Raw genomic sequence first — 22,719 nt, 5'->3', positions numbered from 1 at the left:
GTGTCACTTATAACTTTGCACACCATTTCTACTTGATAATATTTTGAAGGCTTTCAGGGATTGAATCCAAATTTGATACAAGTCCGTAATTAAATTGTCACCATTTTATAGGAAAATCTAATGGATTTGTGTTTTATTTGACCTGTAACTTTGCCCACAATTTCCACTAAGAATTTATGGATTGAAACCCAATTATGGTACAAGGATTTTCGTTATGAAAACCTGAGACAGTTTTTAGAGTTATGGTTACTATTTGGCTTTGAATTTTGCTGGTTAATTGCTTCATTAATTACATCATTTTGGCAGGGACACTTGTGTCATATGGACATATTTCTGTTTCCTGTACTAAGATTCAGTAGTTTGTTTGAATATAATTGGAAAGTACTATTTTAGAATTCAATTTTAATTTTTCACCTTTTTTTAATTTGTTTTGCCAATTAGAAAACAAGATATACAGTGGAATCTTTCTAGCTCATGAACAGCTGGAATTACTCAAACTTGTCATTCTCCTGTTTCTAGAATTCATGCTGTAAATGTGTAACTAACATTGGTAATATTTTTAGTACAGATTAACATGGGGGTTGTATGTAATTGTTTTACTGGAAAATATAGAATTGTAACTCTATGAAAATAAGTCTGAGCTAACATTTTCTGATTTTACATTTAGTTCTGTTTTAAAAAAATTCAGGAAGTATATCACTATCATACCATGTTACACTTTCGACATTTAATCAGGGTTTAAATAAGACTCTGTTCTTATTTATTGGACTTTTATTTTGCAGGATGAGGAAGAAATAGAAAAAGATAAGGATGCTAAGGATAGGGAGAGGCAGCGATTCCTGGAAGAGAGACGTAGACGGGAAAGGGAAAGAGAAAGGGAGCGAGAACGGGAAATAGAAAGATACCAAAGAGAGAAACGTCTGCGAGAGGAGGCACGAGCTGCAAAGAGCAGGTCTCGGTCACGTTCTAGTTCACGAGGCAGATCGTCAAGGAGGCGCGAAAGGTCATACTCAAGAGAAAGGTAATCTCTTCCAGAAAAATGTGTTAAATTTAATTTCTTCCAATCAACACATATTCTTGTTAAATACGTAGATATTACAGGCATCATTGGAAGGCAGATCTGTTGGTTGATTTTATTGCTTCTGACTGTCATGTTATATGTATTAAGTCTTACAATCATGCTCAAGTTAAAACTGCATTTTAGATTGCCTGATTACCATATTCTGTGTTAACAAATCCATTTAATATCTGTACTAGTAGAGTGTTTTATACCATTGCAAGCTTGATACTTGAAACGTCAGTCAGAATTTAGAAATTGTAGCAGTTTTGATGCTCAATTTGAGCTCTCTTAATGCAGAATTATTCGTCATTTACAGTGGACTCCAAAACTGAGGCAAGGTGATTTCTGCCTCAATCTTAATTGGTGAATGGATTGGCAAGTTAGAGGTCAGATCTGTTATGTGAATAATAAGTTGATCAGCAACTGGTATTTTGCTGGCCCAGCAATTCATAAAGTATAAAAATAAAAATAAAATAAAAGTGACACTGAAGTTTACAAATAAATATTATAAATTCTAAGAGGACTTATGAACATATATGATGATGAAAATTCCATCAATATTGGTTAAGGGCTGTTCATTAAAACATACATGGGACCGGGGGAAAACAGTTTCGAAATTGGGGAGTCACCCTTAGATGTGATTAAGGCCTTACAGAACCCACTGACAGAATTTATTGAACAGTAATATCACCCAGCAATATAAATTTTTTTTTATATACACACGCACACAAGCACATGCAAGCAGTAAAGGTATTTTATAAATGATTAAATGAAAATGGGGATTGTTTTATAATATTACAACTGAGAAAAGATTACCAGATTATATTAAATTTTATTGTTTATTTTTGTTTTTGTAAATGTCTGTGGCTTGGACCTTGTACATCATGTAGTAAAAATTTATACTGGTATGATTACCCAGAGATACAAACCTGCCAGTCTTCATGATTTTGGTGTGAATGTCATGACTCGGAATAGTGATTCACGGATTCACGCCTCATGCAAAAAGGATCACAAATTCCTGAATTCTCAATCGGCATAAATCATGAATAAAATTTATCCCATCAAAAGTCAAAATAGCAGTAGTGGTCACTCATACCCATAATGGTCCTGTATTACTAGTTGCAATGTTAGTAAAATTGTTACAGTTTGCCCAATAGCAAGCATTGTAAAGTATATAATCTATATTTAGAACAGAAGTGTTACAAATACTCCTGAAGTAAACTGGTGCTGAACTAATTTTTTTTAAAGTGGCACATGTACATAGTCGTAGCAACAAGTTTTAACAAAAAAGAAAACGCCAAATAAAGATGTTTTTTTTTTAGTGTTGGAATTTTTCAGATACTGAAAGATTAGCATGTATGGTACTTTGCTTGACTTCATATTTTTCCACGTATGCACCGACATCACTCATTGTTAATCATTTGACGTTTCATCTTACAGATTAATACCATTTCGTAATTTTCTATCTGAAAAAAAGCAATAAAATGGCATCTAGGCTATGATAAAAAGAGCAGCTATATTTTGAAACTTTAAAAAAAAGTTTTTCAAAGAGAAGCACACTGTACTGATCAATGGACCTTTCTTGGAGTCTTAAGATAAAACCATTTCTTTTATTTCACTGATGAGTGAAACTATTTGGCTATTTAGGGATTTAACGCCAGGGCATTGTAATAAAATGCCTTGCCCATATTGTCATCGTTGTGGGGAAAAGATACTTTTAACCTCAAGAGTGTGTGTGTGTGTGTGTACCAGAGATACTACAGCTTGGTGCGAGGACATGTCTAGTGATTAAATAAATATTGCAAGTGATTACCCATTATCAAATTTCTATCATTAAATATGGGATGAAATTCCTTCTCAGTTTCTGACAGTAACATTTTGTACTATCTAACATAAAATAAACTGTATAATAATTTTGTAAAGAAATAATTAAAAGGTCACATAATCATTCCAATCTTAACAGTAAATGAAACGCCAGAAGACTAAACTATTTTGTCTCATCACCATTGTTGGCCTAGTAAGAGTTATTATTCCAGGTGAGGATAAGAGTTTGTCGATTTAGTACACATGATAAAATAATGTTACCCACCTCACCCCTGTTGCAGGGTGTAATTTTTTCTGACCACTCCCCCAGTGCATATGTATACATTTGTTTAGTACCCCACTTCAGACACTGTCAATTTGTTTTCATTTCAATCAGGAGTTTCTTTAGTAACACAGTCTCCATATTTGCATGAATAAGTCCCTGTTTTCCAGCAACAGATTTGATCATTCACTGCATCTAATCATCTCACAAATTCTGTAAATTGTGGAGTTACATATTTGTTTGTACATTATTTCTAAAAAGATTAAAACTGTACATTGCAAATACTGGATGCAAATGACAGTTTTGACTGCCATGCATCATCAATCCTGGAAACCAGAAAAGGGCACAGGGGCTGATCTAGTTGCATACAAGTTTACTTATCAGTTGTATATGTCCTATTAAAAAAAACTACAAGGGAAGACAATTCTCTCCCTTTTCACACAACTTGTATGGTCATGATCAGACTGACTTAATATGCAAGTGCAGTACACAATGGTTGACTATCCTCTAATTGGCCAATTGAAAATGATGTACTCCACTTATTTATAATTTCTTTTCTTGATGCTTTTCATTTTTAAAATTGGTATGTGACTACAAACAAATTGGAAAGTGTGCAAGTACTATAAGTTGTTTACAACTTGAATAATTTATTTGTCATTAGATGTGTATGTGTACTGCTTGGTCTTATCACCACCCTCACGCACAAATATTCAAACTTTAAACCCAACCACCCTCAGTGTGTATATACAAAATGGACAGTCCTCAACAAAACAAAATTTAATCCAAATCCAACATAAGATTCACGTTTAAACTAACATGTGTTAACTGAAAAATGACCACTAGTGCATTCATTTTGAAAATTATTCAAGTGAATAAAAAATAGGCATGGAGGGTAAAGCTGCAATTATGTTGTATGCAATGTATGTTTTGGAGATGATAAACATACCAAAAAATGGTGTACTGTCCAAATGTTTAGCAACTTGACATGCACATAGCAAAATCTAAACATAAAGTCAGCAATGTCTAATTCAATCTGCTACTGTGATATTGTGCTTAAATTTTGTGGAGAAAATGAGATGGCTGATTGAAAAGCAGAAAGTTGTAATAATCATCTACTTGTATTCAAGCCACAACCAACCACATTGATAATAAATACTTGAATGGTTATGACCACCACTGATGAAAATAAGAACTGTTACTGATTAAGAATCTGAAGCATCAGTGGAAAAAAAACCAACACATTTTGACCTTGATTACCAAAAGCTACATTTTAATTAGGTATGGATAGTATCATTTCTATACAGATCAGTTGTCCTAATAATTCAGTCAGTTTTAATTGCAATAAACATGTTGCCCTAAATATGCAATAAACAAATAACTATTTGCTCCCACTCCTTGATCAATACATCGAGAGAGGCAAAGCTTCAAGATCCCACGTGTGCTCTCAAACAACTGAAGCAAACAGACAACACCTGCAATGGCCAGAACAGGCTTTTACTGATTCCTAAATCCAGAAATCAAGACATAACATTACAAGAGCTAATCGTTTGTTTAAAGGTAGTTATAGAATTGGCATACACTGACCTCTGTCAGGAAAAAGTATCCCTCATGAAAAACTTGGTTCACAAAATGCATGCAGTTTCGATGAGCTTGGCATATGAATGAAATGTCTTCATTTGAATCACAGTGGACTCATTTGTATGGCATGCCCAGACTACTTTCTTTAGCTTCCATCTTTGGGACATGACCTCGCAGAGAAGAGAACTGATCTTAGCTAATGATAGTTGCACAGGCAGTAACCCCCCTCCCCATCCCTTTATGATGGCACAGCCTCATAACAGTAGGTGAATTTCATCGGTTCATGCTTCTCCTAGGTGGCTCTGGTAGAGATGGGATGCTCAGCATATCCTCCTCTTACCTATTCTCCTAATGTAATGCATTTGCCAGAGAAGGCAAATCAATTAGTAAATTTTGTTTCACCTATAATACATAGCTGATCACATTAAAAACAATCCCTCCACCATTCCCAGAGAGAGATAAAAATGAGCAACAAATCCACTCTTGCATCTTGATTATAGCCATACAAACAGAACAAAGATTCCACTAGGGTTACACAAGTACCGGTACTTTGTACCAGTAAGGATGTATAAAAATCATTACAGGCCAAATTTTACCAGTACAAATGCTTATCAGCCAGTGTCATTTATGCCTGGTTTATCATTTGCGTAAATTCAGGAAAATTAGGTTGAAAGAAAATAAATGCGTTTCTGACCTTTACAGGAGCTGCATTGATAATAAATGTCACAAATCAACACCACATCAGTAGTGTAATCCCATGTCTGAGTTGTCCATGTGAGAATATTTTGACATCACTGTTGGGTTGTGGGGTCAGAGCCAACTGCCTATTGAAAATTCTGAATGTTCCACCACAGCATAGGTTAGCTGCTTACTAGCAGGCCTGGCAAATTTAGACAACCTTATATTGGGTCACACCTACACATAATCAATAGGAAGATGATTTGTTTTCTTTGGGTTTTGTAAATATGACAGTTTTAATTGATCATATCCTTTTGATTTATGACTGATTATTAGTTTCCTTGGAATTAAAATGTTGAAAAGAAAAGAAAACTTCATTTGTTGATTCCATTTTATTTTTTTCATTTCAGACAGGAGGCAGTTAAGCAGAGTAATAAAAGGTAACATTTATCTGTACAATTTAAATTGTGTATATACAGTTAAGAATTTTTAGTACATCTTTACTTTTTCTAGTAATATATCAGTGTTGGAACTTGGATGTTTTGGTAGAGACGCCATATGGAGGTAGTTCACTTTGGCCATTGATGTTCCTTGTCAGTTTGTCCATAAGGTTTCTGGTCAGTGAGATTCATTTCTTTTATGTTTTTGAAGGTCTGGCAGACCTACCAACTCTTACAATTTTGCCGTACATCTTACGAAAATTACCCTTAAAATACGGACTTATGGCATATGAGCAAAACCTATGGAAATTTGATCATTGCTGGAAACTCCTGATATTTGGTTCATCCGTGTTTTATTTGGATCCGGGTTTCGTCTTAGAATTAGTGAAATTAGTCAGAGAACCAGACTAACTTTATGGCAGCATCCCAGATGCTTTATTCTGAACCTATTTGTTCATGCGAGGCATCTGCATGATCAAACTGTTGATTATATAAAAAATTTAAATGGCGTCTAGAAAGCGATACATGCTTAAGACGAAAGGTAAAATAAGCTTTTGAAAAGTGTTAAGAATCAACACAGAAGAATAAAAAGGAGCATTCAGATTCCTGTAAATAAAAGCTGGAAAGGACACAATTACGTTTATTGGACATCACATGCCAATTTGAGTTTGTCTCGTGGCAGGAGATATGATTGCCATTGTGATGTGAAATGGGAAAGAATTTCCAAAGAATTATGTCAAGTTGAGAGATAGCAACAAGCCATTAAGCTGCATAGGGTTTGGAACTAGAGTTTATGCAACTGTACTAGTGGTAAATAAAGTCTGCATGTACTTTACAAACTTTTCAGTTGAACATAATGTTTATCATCAATGTGTCCAACTTTTAGTTACGTTTCCCAGCTTTACAATAGCAGTTATTGATATGTTGTTACACCTTACTGACAGACTCTTCAGGGTTGGCAGGTCTGGGTCTGGTTATCAGCATTTCAGCATCCTGTCATAACATACCTTTTATTAAGTTACTGGAGATCAATCTCTGTCCAGTTTGGCCATCCATCTTACTCTCTGGCCATCCATACCATCAAAATTTGCTCATCCATTATTTTACAGCTGATACTTTGGAGTGATACCATGATACAAATAGGGACAATTGCAGTGCCTTGTCTGTGTCACTGGAAATGTTTTAAACACTCATGATGTAGGCTTTGATGGGGATGACTTGCAGAAAGAGTGTGAGGATACATTTGATGCCTTAACTTGCTCAAATCCAGCTATAGAATGGACCAAGTTTAATTTCAAGATGGTTGTCAAATATCCTGGGTGTTGCTAGCTTCAGAATATGTACCGCTGCCAATTACTAGTCAGGTGAAGGTGTCAGAAGACCTGGGAGATCAGGACGAATATCCTTTGTTCCACCTATTGCTGCAGTCAGCAAGAATAAAGAACATTGCAGACTGTCTGAATGAAAAAATCCATGACCCTGGGTATTCTAAAGCATTTTGGGAAAGTTTGTCATGCTAGTTCAGGATGCATTTGGATAAATTTACCACCAAGCTTCCAAGACTAGATAAGAGCATTGCAGTGAAGAATATGACTACCCTTCAAGGTGGACAAGAATGTCCTTATGCCTCCTCAAAGCTGATTCAAAATATCATAGCAATATCTTCTGTGTTGTATCTGACATTGCTAGCTGTTCTTGTTTGGCTTGCTGAAAAAGCATACATGCCTGTGAATCAGTGATTAGGATTGCCAAGGTTATTAACAGGCTTGAACGCCATTATGTCGCTAATGCACTGATGGCTGCTGCCAACTTAGCTTTAGTGAGACATGATGCTTGTCTTCACTTGTCATCAGTTAAGTCACCTTATTCTTGGTGTTTTGCAACACTCTTTAGGTCGCCATTATTATTTAGTGGTAAGATAAAAGTGAGGAGGCATGCAGCACAAAAACTGATCCTTCAATTTGCCATGCCTACTGCTCAGACATCCAGACTGAATCAGTCTTAATCTCAAAGGAGAGATCAGCAAAGAGGCAAGAGAATACTGCTGAGCAACAACAAAACAGTTTTGACCTTTATCAAATTCAGGAGACATCATGCCCTTAATATAGGAGGCAGTTTAATAAAGGGAATATGAAAACAAGGTTTCTTTTTCCCCAGGCCTCCTAACAACCACTGTTGACTCACCTCCCTGCCCACCCACAGACATCCTATCGGCTTCACCAGACTACTTCATTTGCTCATTTGTGTCGGCATTGGCTTGGCCTTTTTTTTTATAGCAAAATGAATGGGCAATTCTGTTTGTTTTGGAGGGGCTTCCGACTTAATATATCTAACCCCCTTGCCAGGACAAACATGTCATGTGACATAATTGTTTGAAAATTGGATCCAACAAGCCAGAATTTCTAACTTTTTGACCAGTACACTTAATTCTCTCTCTCTCTCTCTCTCTCTCTCTCTCTCATATTATTTTTCATTACTACATTGTCATCTTGAATATGTTGCAATACTTATTTCATGCAGGGAGAGGGCAAATTTAAGTTGTTAGAATTTGTGCCAAGTCCCATTGTAACCTATTGTTACAATAAAATATGTTTAAAATAAAAAAATACATCAATAGATAAATGTTGTAAAAAGTATATTTTTTTTAAAAACAAGCACCTTTGTTTTTATTTGGGTGAGTCTCACATATGGTATGCATTCATATTTGAAAATCTTGCTATTTCCAAAATTACATTGTCACTACAAAATATCTTAAAAATACTCAGAAGGTGTTCAAATCCATCAAATACTCATGCTGGGTCATCATTCGGAAATTTGTGAATATTATGATCTAATTGAGACTTAGTCCAGTGATGAAATTCATGTGTAGATTACATCAGCAAGTTCAAGGCCTTCAAAATACTCACTGTCTTCACTATTGTAAACAATTGCCATACATTCTTTTTTCAAATGTTCCCTTTTTTCTTGTATATTTACAAGATCAGAATTCCTGTATTTTCAATTATTTCCTTCCCAGACATTTCAGATTCATCGAGAAGTCCACCATTTTGGATGTACTTGTATGACTTGGAAGATTAACATTATTTTATAGATCTTGTTAACCTGTCTTAAAGCCAGAAAGTATCCAAATGGTATGCAAATGAATCATAACACAAAATAATTATTTATAAACGGGAGATCCCTGTTATGGACCAATAAGAGAATACATCGTCAAAACTAGTAATATATGACACCAGTATACTGGTCTTCAGTGTTAATGGAGTTATTGTTCTTGGACCGCTTTACTGGTCTGTAGTGTTGAAAGGGTTAAAGTGTTGCCACTGGTAGGCGTTAGGGACATTTTCATTGATCAAAAGTTTGTAATATATTATTAATTTACAGTGAAATGAAAATGTTTTTTGGAATGAAAATTTAAGAAAATATATGACTTTTTATCAAAAGTTGAGAAATTGATGATGTTGGTTAAAATTTCCAGGTACTAGCCACCATTTTCATCTTTAAAATGAGTGATACATGAAGATTTCGTTTACCAGTTTTGATCACAATTTCTTCACATTCAGCAAATGGGACTTTCATTTTCTTGTAAACAAAATGGGATCCATGCCTGACCCACTGTTACAGGTGGATTCGTGAATTAATCCATGCATGACATATTAAGCGAATGGTGTATTTTTTTTCTCGCCATTTAATTCTCATGTGTCAATAGTAGGTGGAGCATGCAGTTATTTCAACAATAGTATTTCATCCCTTTCAATGTAAACTTTTTGGGGTTGGGGAAAAGTCGATTTCAGTGCTAAGTGCGTTAGAGGAAAGCTGGTTTGGGTATCTAGCCAGTAATATAGTATATATGTAAATACAAAACCTATCCTGACATCAAAATGACCTAGAGCCCACAATAGGCCAAGAATTCATGTGCCATGAATTTATCATTACAATAAATAATTTTTTTTCAAAAGTTCATATATGCAGTGAATTATTATTAACTCTCAAAACTCTTTTTAATGCTAATTTTTATGATTTTTGTCCATATAGAGACAGAGAAAGAAGAACAAAGGATCGAGAGCTTGAAGAGGAAGAGGAAGCTTATGAAAGACGCAAATTAGAGAAGAAGATAAGGGAAAAAGAGGCTGCATATCAGGAAGTAAGGACATTATTTCTTAAAGTACACAATTATCAGTGGAGTTGATGCACTAAATAAAATGTGAATAATTAATTGGAACATGGTATAATATTGTCATCCAAATTATTTTCATCATCCTTATTGCAAAAAGCTGGGAACATAATATCCCTGTTCTGTCTGTCTAGCGATAGGGCCTAACCGAGTAGATAATTTTCACCGAGTACCGAATCCGAGTATTTGGATATACTATTTGCCAGATCCAGGTACGAACTGAGTAGTAGTTGTCAGCCCTTTCTTGAATGATGGCTTTCACTGACAAGTACATGTCGGGTATTGTAGTACGAGAAAAGTGCATGGCCGAAGGGAGCTTATATCGTGGTTCCAGCACCTTCATGAGTCGAGTGAAGCCAATATCTTCAACCAGACAAAATGGTTGCATATCAACTGCTATCATTTCTCCTATCGATTTAGTTATTGCATGCTTGTGTGGATCATTTTGTCCAAATGGTGTCATTTTCTCTATAAAGTAATCGAGGTTACCTTGCTTTGAGTGTTTCCTCTTTAAATCTTCTTCATCATCTCTCTCTCTTTTGTGGCTCTCTGTGGATCTGGAGTATTCGTCATACTCAGAGTGATGGAAGGATCAAAGGTGATTTATTAGAGCTGAAGTTCCATACAAACGAACATTTTTGCCGCCTCGTGTTAGCCTTTCATTGCAGACATCACAATTTGCCTTCGATTCGTCCACAGTATTTATAGTGAAACAGTTCCAAATCTTGCTACTTAATTTCGGAGTAGACATTTTTCGATGAGTATTTTAATATATATATTTATTATTTATTAATTTTATTTTGAATACGTAATAATTAAATTTTGTTAAGATTTTTTTACAAATGGCGTCTCTACACTCAAATATTTACCGGAAGCAGAAAAGTTACGCCACCTGGGGAATGCTAGTGAAATTACTAAAGGAAATTGAGTTAAATAAATTATCATCAATCATGATTCATGAAGTCCAATGGAATGTTAACTGTTTGTGTAATTATAATTTATTTTTAACTAAATTATTATGTATTAAATAACTTTTTTTTAAAAGTTCGATATTTATTGAATTATTTTACTTGTAACCATTTGTGCACGTATTATTTGCCAAGGCGAATACTTCCGAATAGTACCGAAAAACGGAATATTAGCCGAGGCGATTTCCGGTTAGGCCCTATCTAGCGAGCCAGCCATCACACTTTTGTCTCCACTGTTGAACACTCAATTCATTTGTGATTAAGGGCTGAAACTTAATACCTTTATAAATAATGACTAGAAGGTGCATCACATACTTTATGGTCAGCTCAGTATTTTTAAGTTCTCTCTCGCCTTTCTTTTTCACTCTACAACTTTGAAGCCATGTTAGGATTAGGGGATGAAATTTAGTGTACATGTACATTATCCTTAGAAGGTGTGTCTTGTATCTCAGTGATACATAGATTACTTATTTATCATCATTTGAAGATGTATACCATATTTTGGGGGTTATTTTTTGCAAGTTCAAGGTAATGTCAGTATTTTAATTTTGCAGAGACATTTTACTTCTACTTTTTAGCTATTTGGGATTAAAGAATGAAACATGCATTACTTGTATTTCATTAATAGATGGGTTTATTTTGTACAGTACTCTCATGAACCCAAGCTTATGGGTCAAATATGTCTGAATTTCTCAAATATCACACTCTTTTTCCCAGTAATGTTTCCTCATGATGCACCTTGTTTTCCCCCAGGATCCCGTCTTTATTTTGGTCAACCGTGATTGATTTATGGAATAGCTAAAGGCAAGACTTGTGTGAACAGATAATAAGCCAGTGGGATTAATTAATATTATTAATTATCTGCCCTTCAGAAGTCTACTCTGACGTGACTTCAGCAAAACTGATGTTCTTTCGACTCTGTATGCAAGCACCTGCAATTGTTTGGCAAATAAACTATGCCCAAATTGGTGACAACACAAATGCAAATTAAAAATAGTCAAAGCTTTCTCGAAGTTTGGTTGGGACAGTATTGTCCAATCATTGATATTAACTAATGTAACTTTATACGAGTGCCAAAAGGTACACTGACTCTTAAAAATGAGGTAAAGCTGTTTTCATTTTTTGAGAAACAGACTAGTGATGAAAATGACACAGAGGCAAAAAAATAGAAAAAAATTAGAGTACATTTGAAGATAACCAACATGGAAACTTTGAGACCTGAGTGGGAGAAGCAGTTCACATGGTTGAAAAGAGTGGAATCAGATGGTATATTAAAATCAGTTTTTAAAGTGGTGTAAGACTGATTGAAAGCAAAATCCTTTCACTTAAAGTGAAAATACTTACTTGCAACTGTTGGCCTTCAGCCATCATGAATATCAGTCAGTCACTTTTGCTCGTCACCCCTGCGGGGGATATAGACTGCCCACCTCAAGGTCGCATCGCCAGGTTTTTCTTGGTCAGCCCCTTCTCCACTTGCCTTGAGGGTTCCACCTCAATGCCTGTCTGGTAGTGTTCGTTATGTAGGGTGTGTCCTATCCAACCCCACCTTCTCTTTTTCATCTCATCTTCGGAAGAAACACTAGATGCTACCACTGCAATGAACTTGTGTAATTTATCTGAATCTCGTTTAAATCCATAAATAAATATAAAACATGTCAAAACTTTTGTTTTATTTTGATATTTTTTTACAGATTGTTTTTATAAAGTGTAAATAAATGTGATTGACCCTTTAGGCCTCAATTGTAATACAAAACAATTTTTTTTTCAAAGTAAATAATTTGGCAAGAAATGCCAATAAGTAATAATGAATCAAAACAAAAAAGGTTTTGTTTTAGATCATGTATACATCTTTTACTAACCATTGAATGTGCATTCTTTATTTTATACATCATGCAAATCACTTTTGTCAGGTTTAGATTGTATTTATTTGCCAGACCATCTCCCTTTTTATGGAACCCAAAGTAGGCCTACACTGTTGATCATTTCAGGAAATTCAAAAAGTTTCATTTCACTTTTGCTTGCCATTTTTAAAGCGGGTTGCTTGTATCGCAGCTGAATTATATTATTTCAGAAATTGATAAAAAGCAGTATCTTAACAAAATATTCTTTATATTGCCATTAATTTAGCATAGTTTATACTATATTTATATAATTGTATTATTAAGCATATATTTTGGGTGGGTATTCCAGCTCGGTAGTAGTAATAATTTAATAAATTTATTGGTACTGTAAGGAAACTCGATCATGAAAAGTCATACTTGATTAGTCAATAAACCTGGTTGAACGAGAGATGATTAACTCTAAATGGAACAGTGTTAGTACTCACCATTACCCCAGCAGCAAATGTTGTCATTTTTGAATAATTAAAACTTTTTAGCAGTAAATCATTCCCAATATTTTATAAGTGTACTGTTATTGAATACTTCAGGTTATGAAAGTAGTTCTTGGCAGGGTGTGTGATACAGTCACAGATTGAACATATGTATAGAATGTCAGATCAACCATGTTAGATTAAATGGGCGTGTAATAAAACCCTTGTTCTTATAATATGTCTCAAATAGGTTGTATGTGTGGCCCCCCCCCATGAATCAAACTCATTGGTGTACAGATAGGAGTTTGGTTCTGTGGCATGCAGAGGAACTCCCCTCTTGTCTTGATTGTACCACCTCATGAGGTGTCACTGAAAGGTCAGCCTTAGAGAAATTTGATACGACAGTTCATACTTGTGGGGTTTCCTAACTGCCAACAGGAGAAACTGCAGAAGTTGAGTCCCCCTATCAATACTAAATCTGTCGTAGAATTCAAGATTCCCAGAAGAGAGGTACAGAGAAGCCAACAACAAAGTCTTGATCTGTAACATCATTAAAATTCCATGATTGTATGTATCCTCAATGGGGGGACGAGGACTGGCCCAAAGAGGTAAAGAAATTCATTCCTATATACATGAAATCCTCAGAGGGAATGAGAACTGATTTCACAAAGTTTCGAATCAGTCTTAACAGAGTAGCTGTTGTCATGGTATGTACTGGCAGTTTGTTGTTATACAATAGCCAGTCATTGAAGTACAGGCTCAGCAGAATCCTTAAGTACCTTAGATATGCAGTTGTGACTCCCATGATTCTGGTGAAGACCTAGGGTGCTGAGGCTAGACAGCAAGACATGGTTCGGAATTGAAATACTTCCATTCCAATTGAGAACAGAAATATTCTTTGTGCGGAGGATCATTGGAAACTGCCTGGTTGGCCAGTTTTACTATGTTCCAAAAGTGAAGTTTCAGTTTCCTTCTTGAAAGTTTCTGTTATGGGGGGACAGATCTATAATAAGCCTCTATTTTCTGCTCCTTTGGGCACCAGAAGTATCTGGTAGTAAAATGCAGTAAATAGATATTCTGAACCCTCCCACACTGCATCCATGTGAAGAAGGTTGTGTTCTTGCTTCACTATTAATATATTTTATGGATGGAAGAAAAGGCTGTCCTTGAGAGAAGAGTGAGTTCTGTACAGTAGACATAAACCCTACTTTTCTATAGAAAGGACCAACTGATGTTCAACCAGGTCTGGGAGTAGAAGGTCACTTGAGCACCCACATTAAAGCTATAGAGATGAAATGTCCTTAGGGATACCTTTCCTACCTCCCCTCTTGCCTGTTTGGGAAAAGGAGACTTTGTCACCTTGACATTGTTTCCATTGTTCATGGAGCAAACTTGTAGGGGAACCAGCCACTATGTTAGTGTGGTTGTGTACCTTTTGGATGGAATTAATGGTTCACGCATGGCTAGATCAGGTTGTGCTTGAGTACTAACCAGTATTGATAGGCCAGCAACCAATGCAAGGGACCCCTGTTGTTGGTCCCTAAAATCCTTAGAAACAGTAGTTGGAATGACATCACCAATCTGAGAATCTAAGAGTGCAGCCCACAGAAGATTTTGCTATATTCTAGCAAAAGCTTTGAAAAATCCAAAGCTACATCACAGAGGTGATGAAATTCCACTGCCACTGTCATTGTTTTTTGACAACATGTGTCAAGAAGTCTTAGCCACAGCCTCTTATAGCTGTTGCAAGGCAGCAGGGCATAATGATTAGTAAACAGAAGGAAGCTGCTGAAAACAGGTCGGCATGTGAAGTTTTGGTCACTGATGGCCTGGCCTTTGACTTAAGTCATCAGAGGACTTGCCCTAGAGGCAAGTAAAGGAACCGACTGAAATTCCCACTTGAAAAGCTTGGCATGCAAGTTTGGAGGTTTGACTTGGCAGGCAGATGAATTAACCTTATTGCTCAAGGTGAATATTAAGGGTCTCAATGTAGCAAGGGTGATTGACCATTTATTTCGACCTGCTGATTCTTGGTGTTAGACTGTGGTTAAATGTAGTAACAGAAAGAAGCAAAACCAACTAGTTTTGTAAAATTTGACAACTATTTTAATTATCAAAGTTATAAATGAAAATGTGAGAGAAACTTAAGGTATTATGAAGTGAATCCAAAATAATCTATCTTGAACAAGTTTTATTAAAGTTCAAAAGAATGAAAAGTTCCATATAAATTACACAACTGGAAATGTACTAGTCCACCAAGAATTGTGATGTCAAAATGGCTTTGTCCAGAAGTACTTTGAAAATTTCACAATACAATGGTCCCTCTCTTATATGGCCCCTTCTGTACCGGGAAAGTGGCTGTACAAGACTGGTGGCCTTTCCAGAGGTGGGCTAAATTTTTTGTGAGAAGTATATCTAATGTACATAGTAAGAAAGCTACATACTTCAAAGCATTTATTATCTTCATTTAAAAGGTTCTTCTTGTTATAATAATAGACTTATTTCAGCTGAATATATATATGTATATTAATTGTTCTTATTCTTGGCGTAAGCATGATATGCGAAAAGGTATTGTTGTCATGCACATTGCAAAACCATTCAGAAACGTCATTTAAATCTTGGTACATACATAGTTCTCTTTCTATTTGCTCCATTTTCTCACTGCTGCTGAATAACCTCTTTATCAGTTGTGACATTTATTCGAGTCTTTTCAACATAAAATTGTTTTATTCAAGTCTTTTCTGCATAAAATTGTTCGGCAAGACCCGCCCCCCCCCCCCCCTTCACACCTCACCATCAAGTAGAATAACTGACTTTCTTCTAAAATAATACATCTCCACTTAACATTGTGACATGTTAATGTTTGGTAATGATTTATTCGGATGTTGCTAACTGTATGTGATTTAATTATGCAGACAAAACTTTTGTAGAGCGGATGAAATGTCTTCATAAAGGAAGCGATAAATGTGTTGTCACATGATTTTTCGGTCTTTGTCTGGTACCCTGTTTTGTTCAATTTATTTTAGCCTATGCTGGCCCCGTTATGATCTTGACAATTACATCCAGTTGTAATCATCAAAGAGAAGAACTCGACATGTGTGGAGCCTAAAACTCGATCATAACATTGTCGGACCATTTTCTGTAAATGTCTACTTTTATAGACAATAATATAATATTAATCTTAGTGTTACACATACTTTTGTCAACTATTCTTTCAGTAACAAAAACTTGACATTGGGAGACATGGGTCTACGATAGAGATAATCTGATTACTTACCTTATGTCATGATATAAATTAATTATTGGTTCTAAATACATTTTAAATGAAAAGTGGCTGCTTGTGAGGTGAATATTTTGCATTTTTATAATAATATGCTGGATGCTGGTCACGTTAGAGGTCTTGAGGTCTACTTTTGAACCCGAACTTGCTGGTGCCAAGGGATTCTGGCCGTAAGAAGCAGGTGGCCACTGGTCAGGGGGGCCATTCAAGAGGGGGACCACAGTAGTTTCAAAATAATATTTTAGTCCAATGAGTACTTTATATTTCCAAATAAATATTTTCCTCTCAAATATCTCTGTACAACATAAAACACATCTGCAGACTTGATGTTACAAGAGGAACACAAGAAATAAGAATGACTCTAAAAATAGGAATGAATCTGATTGCTCAGTTCGCTGTGTGGGCACTGACAAAACCACAGAGTGAGGCTTCTTTTGAAACTGATTAAAATCATTTTTATTTTTTGGCTGTTGTGTTAGCTCCAATTATATGGTCTTGATCCATTGTGATTTTCTTTTTGTTTATTCCATTGTGATTGAAAGAAAATCTGGTATTCAGAAGACTAGATGCACATCACAAAGTCTGGCCCCAGAATTTCCTTATATCCACTTGTGGATCATTTATGTCTATCTGTGTCATTATCATGACATAAGAGGTTAATAACAGAAGTACAAAATTATGAGGTTTACCTATCCAAGATACTGACATGGGAAAGGGAAAGAGGAACTGAAGGGTGGTACCAACAAATGTGGATGTTTGTAATGGTTTCCATCTCTTGTTAAGATCTGTCAGAGTTGTCCTCAGTCACTACTTTTCCACTTCCTCCGTCCATTGCTGCAGGAAAACATTTATGAAGAGAACATTTCAAAACATCTTAAGCAATTGATTATATCTGCTCTAATCTTTTAACAGAGGTTAAAAAACTGGGAAGCAAGAGAAAGGAAAAAGGCCAGAGAATATGAGAAGGAAAGAGAACGAGAAGAGGAGAGAAAAGCAGAAGAGGTAGGATTTTTCATAAATATACTATTTACTTGTAATATTTTGGGCATGTGATTCCTATGTCCATTCTTTGTTGTTCCCATTGCATTCTTCAGTTCTTATACCCCATGTACAGTCATGAAAATATTTGTAAACATCTATTGGGTACCTGTTGATCTTTTTGATGGATGGATAGATAGGTAGATAGAGCTGCCAGCTGTCCATGTTTATGCTTGAGACTTGTGATTTATAATGTACACTCACATAGAGTATAATATCTGACGATTTGTCTTCATCGCTGGGGAAAAAGTAGTACAATAGTAAATTTGCATTCTACTTCCATGTCTCAGTGTAGTGTCTGCATCTTTTTATTATATGTGCAACAGAAGTGAATGCTCAGTTTTATTAAACATGCCAGTACAGTGTTCTTTGTTCAGTGTTGATTGTGTTTTTAAGTTTTGTAAAAGTAACATCCAGCAAAATGGAAAAAAAAAACAGTTTTCTGAATAGGGTGTACAGAAGAGTTCCCATGTATATATTGGATTCGAGGAAAGGTGTTTCTTATACCTTATGTAGCATATGCTGGTTTGATTTCTCAATCTCGTGGCAGGAAGAGTGACACTGTGAAACACATGGATACAAAGAAACAAAAGGATAATGTACATTGCAAAGAAAGCAACAACAACAAAAAAAAACAGATTTCAGTTTTAGAGCATACAGTAACTGCGTTATTAGTGCAGAATACTTGTTCACATCATTCTTTATTGAATATAATTTGCCTTGATGATGTGCTGATCATGCTGGTGCATTATTTTGAAACATTTTCCTGATACTGAAATAGCAAAAACATGGCTATACTAGAAACATAAACTGCTGTTATTCTTGTAAAGATGCATTTAAATCCTACGGTTGGGAGAGAAGAAAATAGCCTGATTTTTTTAAGTGTGAAATTAGGAGATCTCCTTATTTCTCATTTTGGAAAGTTGGCAGCCCTGGATAGATATATAGACATGGATAGATAGAGATAGATAACAATAAAACTATGTAAAATATGCTCGTATAACTGATTGGAATATGTCACAAATAAATTGGCAACTTAGTTCAGAATGATATGATTTACAGTATCCTGTAATATGTTAATTCTATCCAAATACAAATAAACAAGGAATATTAAGTCCACATGTTTTTAGTTCACACTATCTTATAAATAATAATAAAGGAAAATGCAAAAATGTATCGTGAACAGTAAAGAACTTGGCATAGACCAGAAAAGCTTATGGGGTGGCCTGTTGTCCATGATCCAAGATTTGACCATCCTTTAGTATAAGTTTTTATTGTTTGCATTTTTTTTCTAAACTACTTGGAAGATTGCACTGAAATTTTAACACACATTCATCCCAAGATCTAGTTGGTCTAGTTGGTCCTAAATGAAAATAATGTTGCTCAGACATCCACTATGACCACAACAGCAGCCATCTTGAAAATCTTGTTATTGCTACTCCTCATGAAGGGATGGTCATAGCAGCATGGGACTTGGAATTAAAGACTTCTAATGATGTTTAGTTGTTACTAGATGAAAATAGTTCCAATCTGACATCCATTATGGCTACCAAGGCAGCCATCTTAAAAATCTTTTTATTGCTACTCCTGTGTGGAAAATCAATTTGACATTGTTTGATCACCAGAGACTTATTATAGTATCTAGATGGTCCTAAATGAAAATGGTGCAGATCTGACCTCAGATGTGGCTGCCACAGTGAACATATTGAAAATCTTACTAATTCTCCTAAATGGCTGGTAATATCATCGTAGGGTTTTCACCTGAAGCCTTTCAATAGAGTCTAGTTTTTGCAAAATGAAAATGGTACTAATCTTACATCCAGTATGGCTGCCACAATGGCTACTTTGAAAATCTTGTTGCTTTATTAATATCAGAGATGGTTTTAAGTCTCTGAAGTTAAAAAGTTTCTTATCCTGAATTCCAGAATTTTTTTGCCTTCATGGGGCTCTTGATTGTTGTACAGTAGTCATTTGCCTTCATGGGGCTCTTGATTGTTGTACAGTAGTCATTTGCCTTCATGGGGCTCTTGATTGTTTGTACAGTAGTTATTTGCCTTCATGGGGCTCTTGATTGTTGTACAGTAGTCATTTGCCTTCATGGGGCTCTTGATTGTTTGTACAGTAGTCATTATCCCACAAGCTAACATGCTAGTAGTATTCAACAGCATGTAGGATTGGTTTGAGTCTTTAAACTTGCCATGCCATATTTCGTTAGTGAAAGTATGAAGAAAGAAAAAAAAACAATTGGTTTGAGTCTTTAAACTTGAAATATTCCTTTGGTGAAAGTCATCCAAAGGACACAAATGTCTAATGCATTACTAAGAAATGTGTATTTCTTCAGTATATTAATGGGAAGGTTTTTTAAATTTGTAGGTATTCAGCATGTTAAGTTGAAGATGAAAGAAACATTACCATTGTCACTGTGTTGACAGACTAATAACCTATAGGGGGTTTGGTAGTATGGACTTGCTCGGTAATGAATAGCTGACACCTATGGATTGGTTTTGCCTCTTACTGATAACATGAAACCAAGAGTCAGCTATGAATTATATGAAGATGATTCAGGCAACATGCTGTAGGTCCATCCGTGTTGTTGTGGGTCCTTGTAATCCTTTAAAAGTTTTGGAATTTAAGCAATAAATTTCAGGGGCTTTGAAAAGTTGTGCAATTTCTCAAAACCTTGCAGAGTTTTGGAAAAATTATGGAATTGCTGACAGTGTAGTTCCAAAAATTGATCACTGCTAATTTAATTGAACACTGAGTGCCGATTAGACAAAAACTTGTATAAAAACAACATGATTACTATTTTGATGAAAGTTTTCATTTCATATAACAAGTGGTCCTTGAGTTTTGTAAAATGGCCCTAGAAAAGTCACGGAATTTGTTAATGTTAAGTCTGCAGGAACCCTGTATTCTAAGATCCATTTATTTAATCATCAAATGTTTGTTGTTGGAAAGTATATAATAAAAAATGGGGTTGTTCCAGAGTGGGGGTTGCCTTATTGGCTTTCACATGGGGAAAAATGGTTGCCTGGCATTAATATTTGTTGTCCAGGGCTGTGGATTTTTCTACTCATGTCTGCATGTTTCATGATTCTGTACTAAGCACTAAAAGCATGTTAGTACATTAGAAATAAGGAACCAGTCTACCCCTCATAGTAAATATGTCGACCATAGCAGAGGTACCATTCATGTTTCGTAATAGGTCCTGTTTTATTGGATTTTTTGTTATCATTGAGAAATCAGTACAGATGGAGAAAGCACCAATTTCCAGCTACAAATGAAGTGTGTTGGACATTAATAATGCACTAAGCTTCAGTTTCTGCAGAAATGTCAACCATTTTGGACTTGGGGCAATTATTAATTTTTTTAAAAATATTTATAAAAGTGTGGTAAATACAAATTTTAAGGAATTAATTTTGAACAGGATTTTTTGTTTGGATACTGGTAGGGAGAATTTTTTTCGATTAAATATTATAGATTAGGTGTAAAAAATAGCAATTTTTGTTATAGGAAACCAGTTTGTCTGTAAAATGGCTACAAAATGGTTGTATGGGTTGAGATTAAAGAAAGCTATAGGTAATTCTTGAGAGAAACTAATGTTATGGTTAAGATTTTCCCAAAGTAATGAAGAAATTTAGAACACTATAATAGGAGAAAATGATTTGTCATATTTATTCTCATTTGACCTTAATTTTTACTGACTGTAGGTAAGTATGGCTTATAGGAAGATGCATTATGCTTGTATAGAAGTTTGCTACTTTTAACAGACATATACATTATGGACAGGTTGCCTAGTTCCAGAAAGATTTGCACTAGTAATAAAGATAAGCATTCTTATTGGTTGGAATATCACTCTCCTTGTGAACTGCATGTTACTGTGTATTATTTTGTACATGCCAGGTGCTACTAATGTGAGACTCACTTGCATATTTGGAAGAAGGGGAACACCAAGTCCTAATCTTGGGCTCAAAATTTGAATGGCACATGATGCCAAAGTCAGAGCTGTGTTAGACCAACTGAACTATTGCTGTTCTAAAGATGCAAATGAAAATGTTCATGTAATTTTACTTGGGTATATTGGAATATGTACATGTGAAATATCATTACAGTATATACACACTTGTAAGTCAAGTCCAGCAGCAAATGGCATTGACCCTGATCTGGCATCACATAATGCGCTAGCAGATCAAGGTTTATGTTTGTTCCACTGAATACTACTAACAAACTGCAGAGAGCCAGATATGCTGGTGCATTATGTTATGGCCAGTCTGGGTCTGTGCAGTTTGCCGTTGGACTCTACCTATAAGTGAGTTTGTACATTATGTAGAAAATAATGTATTGGCAGCAGCAAAAAAAAAAGTAACATTGGTTGATATGTTAGCACAATGGGATTGCACCAGTGACTCACTTTGGGGATTCTTGTTCAGAAAGACAATTTACTATGAATTCACCCTTATTTTCGGGGTACCAACCTTGGATCTTGTGGTTGCTACATGTCACAGATTTAAGAGACTTTGGACAAATAAACCTCTTTGAGTGGAAACTACAGAAAAAATGAATTTGCGTGCATTATCAAACATGTCAAGCATTACGCTTTTGGTGTAATCATTACGCTTTTTTTCACCAAATTACTTGTTATGCTTACCTGTATCTGGATTATGCCTTTTTGGAACATTAAAAAATGAAATAAAAATAAAACAATAAAAAGTTGTTTTTTTCCATTTGTTATTATTATCTCACTCATAATTCAGCTCATAAATTTGAGAATATTCTTAAAAAGATGACTGCTGCTTAAGAAAAGCATTAGAGTACTTATCTTATTTGCTATTTATAGCAACTGTATATGACCCATTTATAAGAAAACAGGGATTTCTTAAGTATGAACTTTGCCTCATAGATTCATTATATTGATAAACTAGCTAGTTAGCAGACCAGTCTATACTTTTAAGGAAAATGGCACCAGAAATGAAGTGAAATGCTTTATAGTTTGAGTTGTGGATGTTATATGATGAGCAATTTTAGGGCAGATAGATCTTTTCAAGTTTCAAAATGTGACAGATCAGAAGAAAAGGACAAATCAACACCACTTTACAAACTTTGAAAGAA

General features: G+C 35.2%; 1 protein-coding gene across 1 annotated transcript in view; it reads left to right on the top strand.

Moving 5' to 3' along the window:
• Positions 1-22,719, top strand: part of LOC149805760 (RNA-binding protein 25-like) — a 99,823-nt gene that overhangs the window by 58,058 nt on the left and 19,046 nt on the right. Inside the window, exons 11-14 of the mRNA XM_089950429.1 lie at positions 783-1,021; positions 5,813-5,842; positions 9,875-9,983; positions 17,485-17,574. Coding sequence (XP_089806555.1) covers positions 783-1,021; positions 5,813-5,842; positions 9,875-9,983; positions 17,485-17,574 — 468 coding nt within the window. The remainder of the gene's footprint in view (positions 1-782; positions 1,022-5,812; positions 5,843-9,874; positions 9,984-17,484; positions 17,575-22,719) is intronic.

Source organism: Sinohyriopsis cumingii, chromosome 2 (genome assembly GCF_028554795.1).
Source record: "Sinohyriopsis cumingii isolate HCF-2022 chromosome 2, ASM2855479v2, whole genome shotgun sequence".
Taxonomy (NCBI): domain Eukaryota; kingdom Metazoa; phylum Mollusca; class Bivalvia; order Unionida; family Unionidae; genus Sinohyriopsis; species Sinohyriopsis cumingii.
This window is presented reverse-complemented; position numbering and strand designations above follow the sequence as displayed.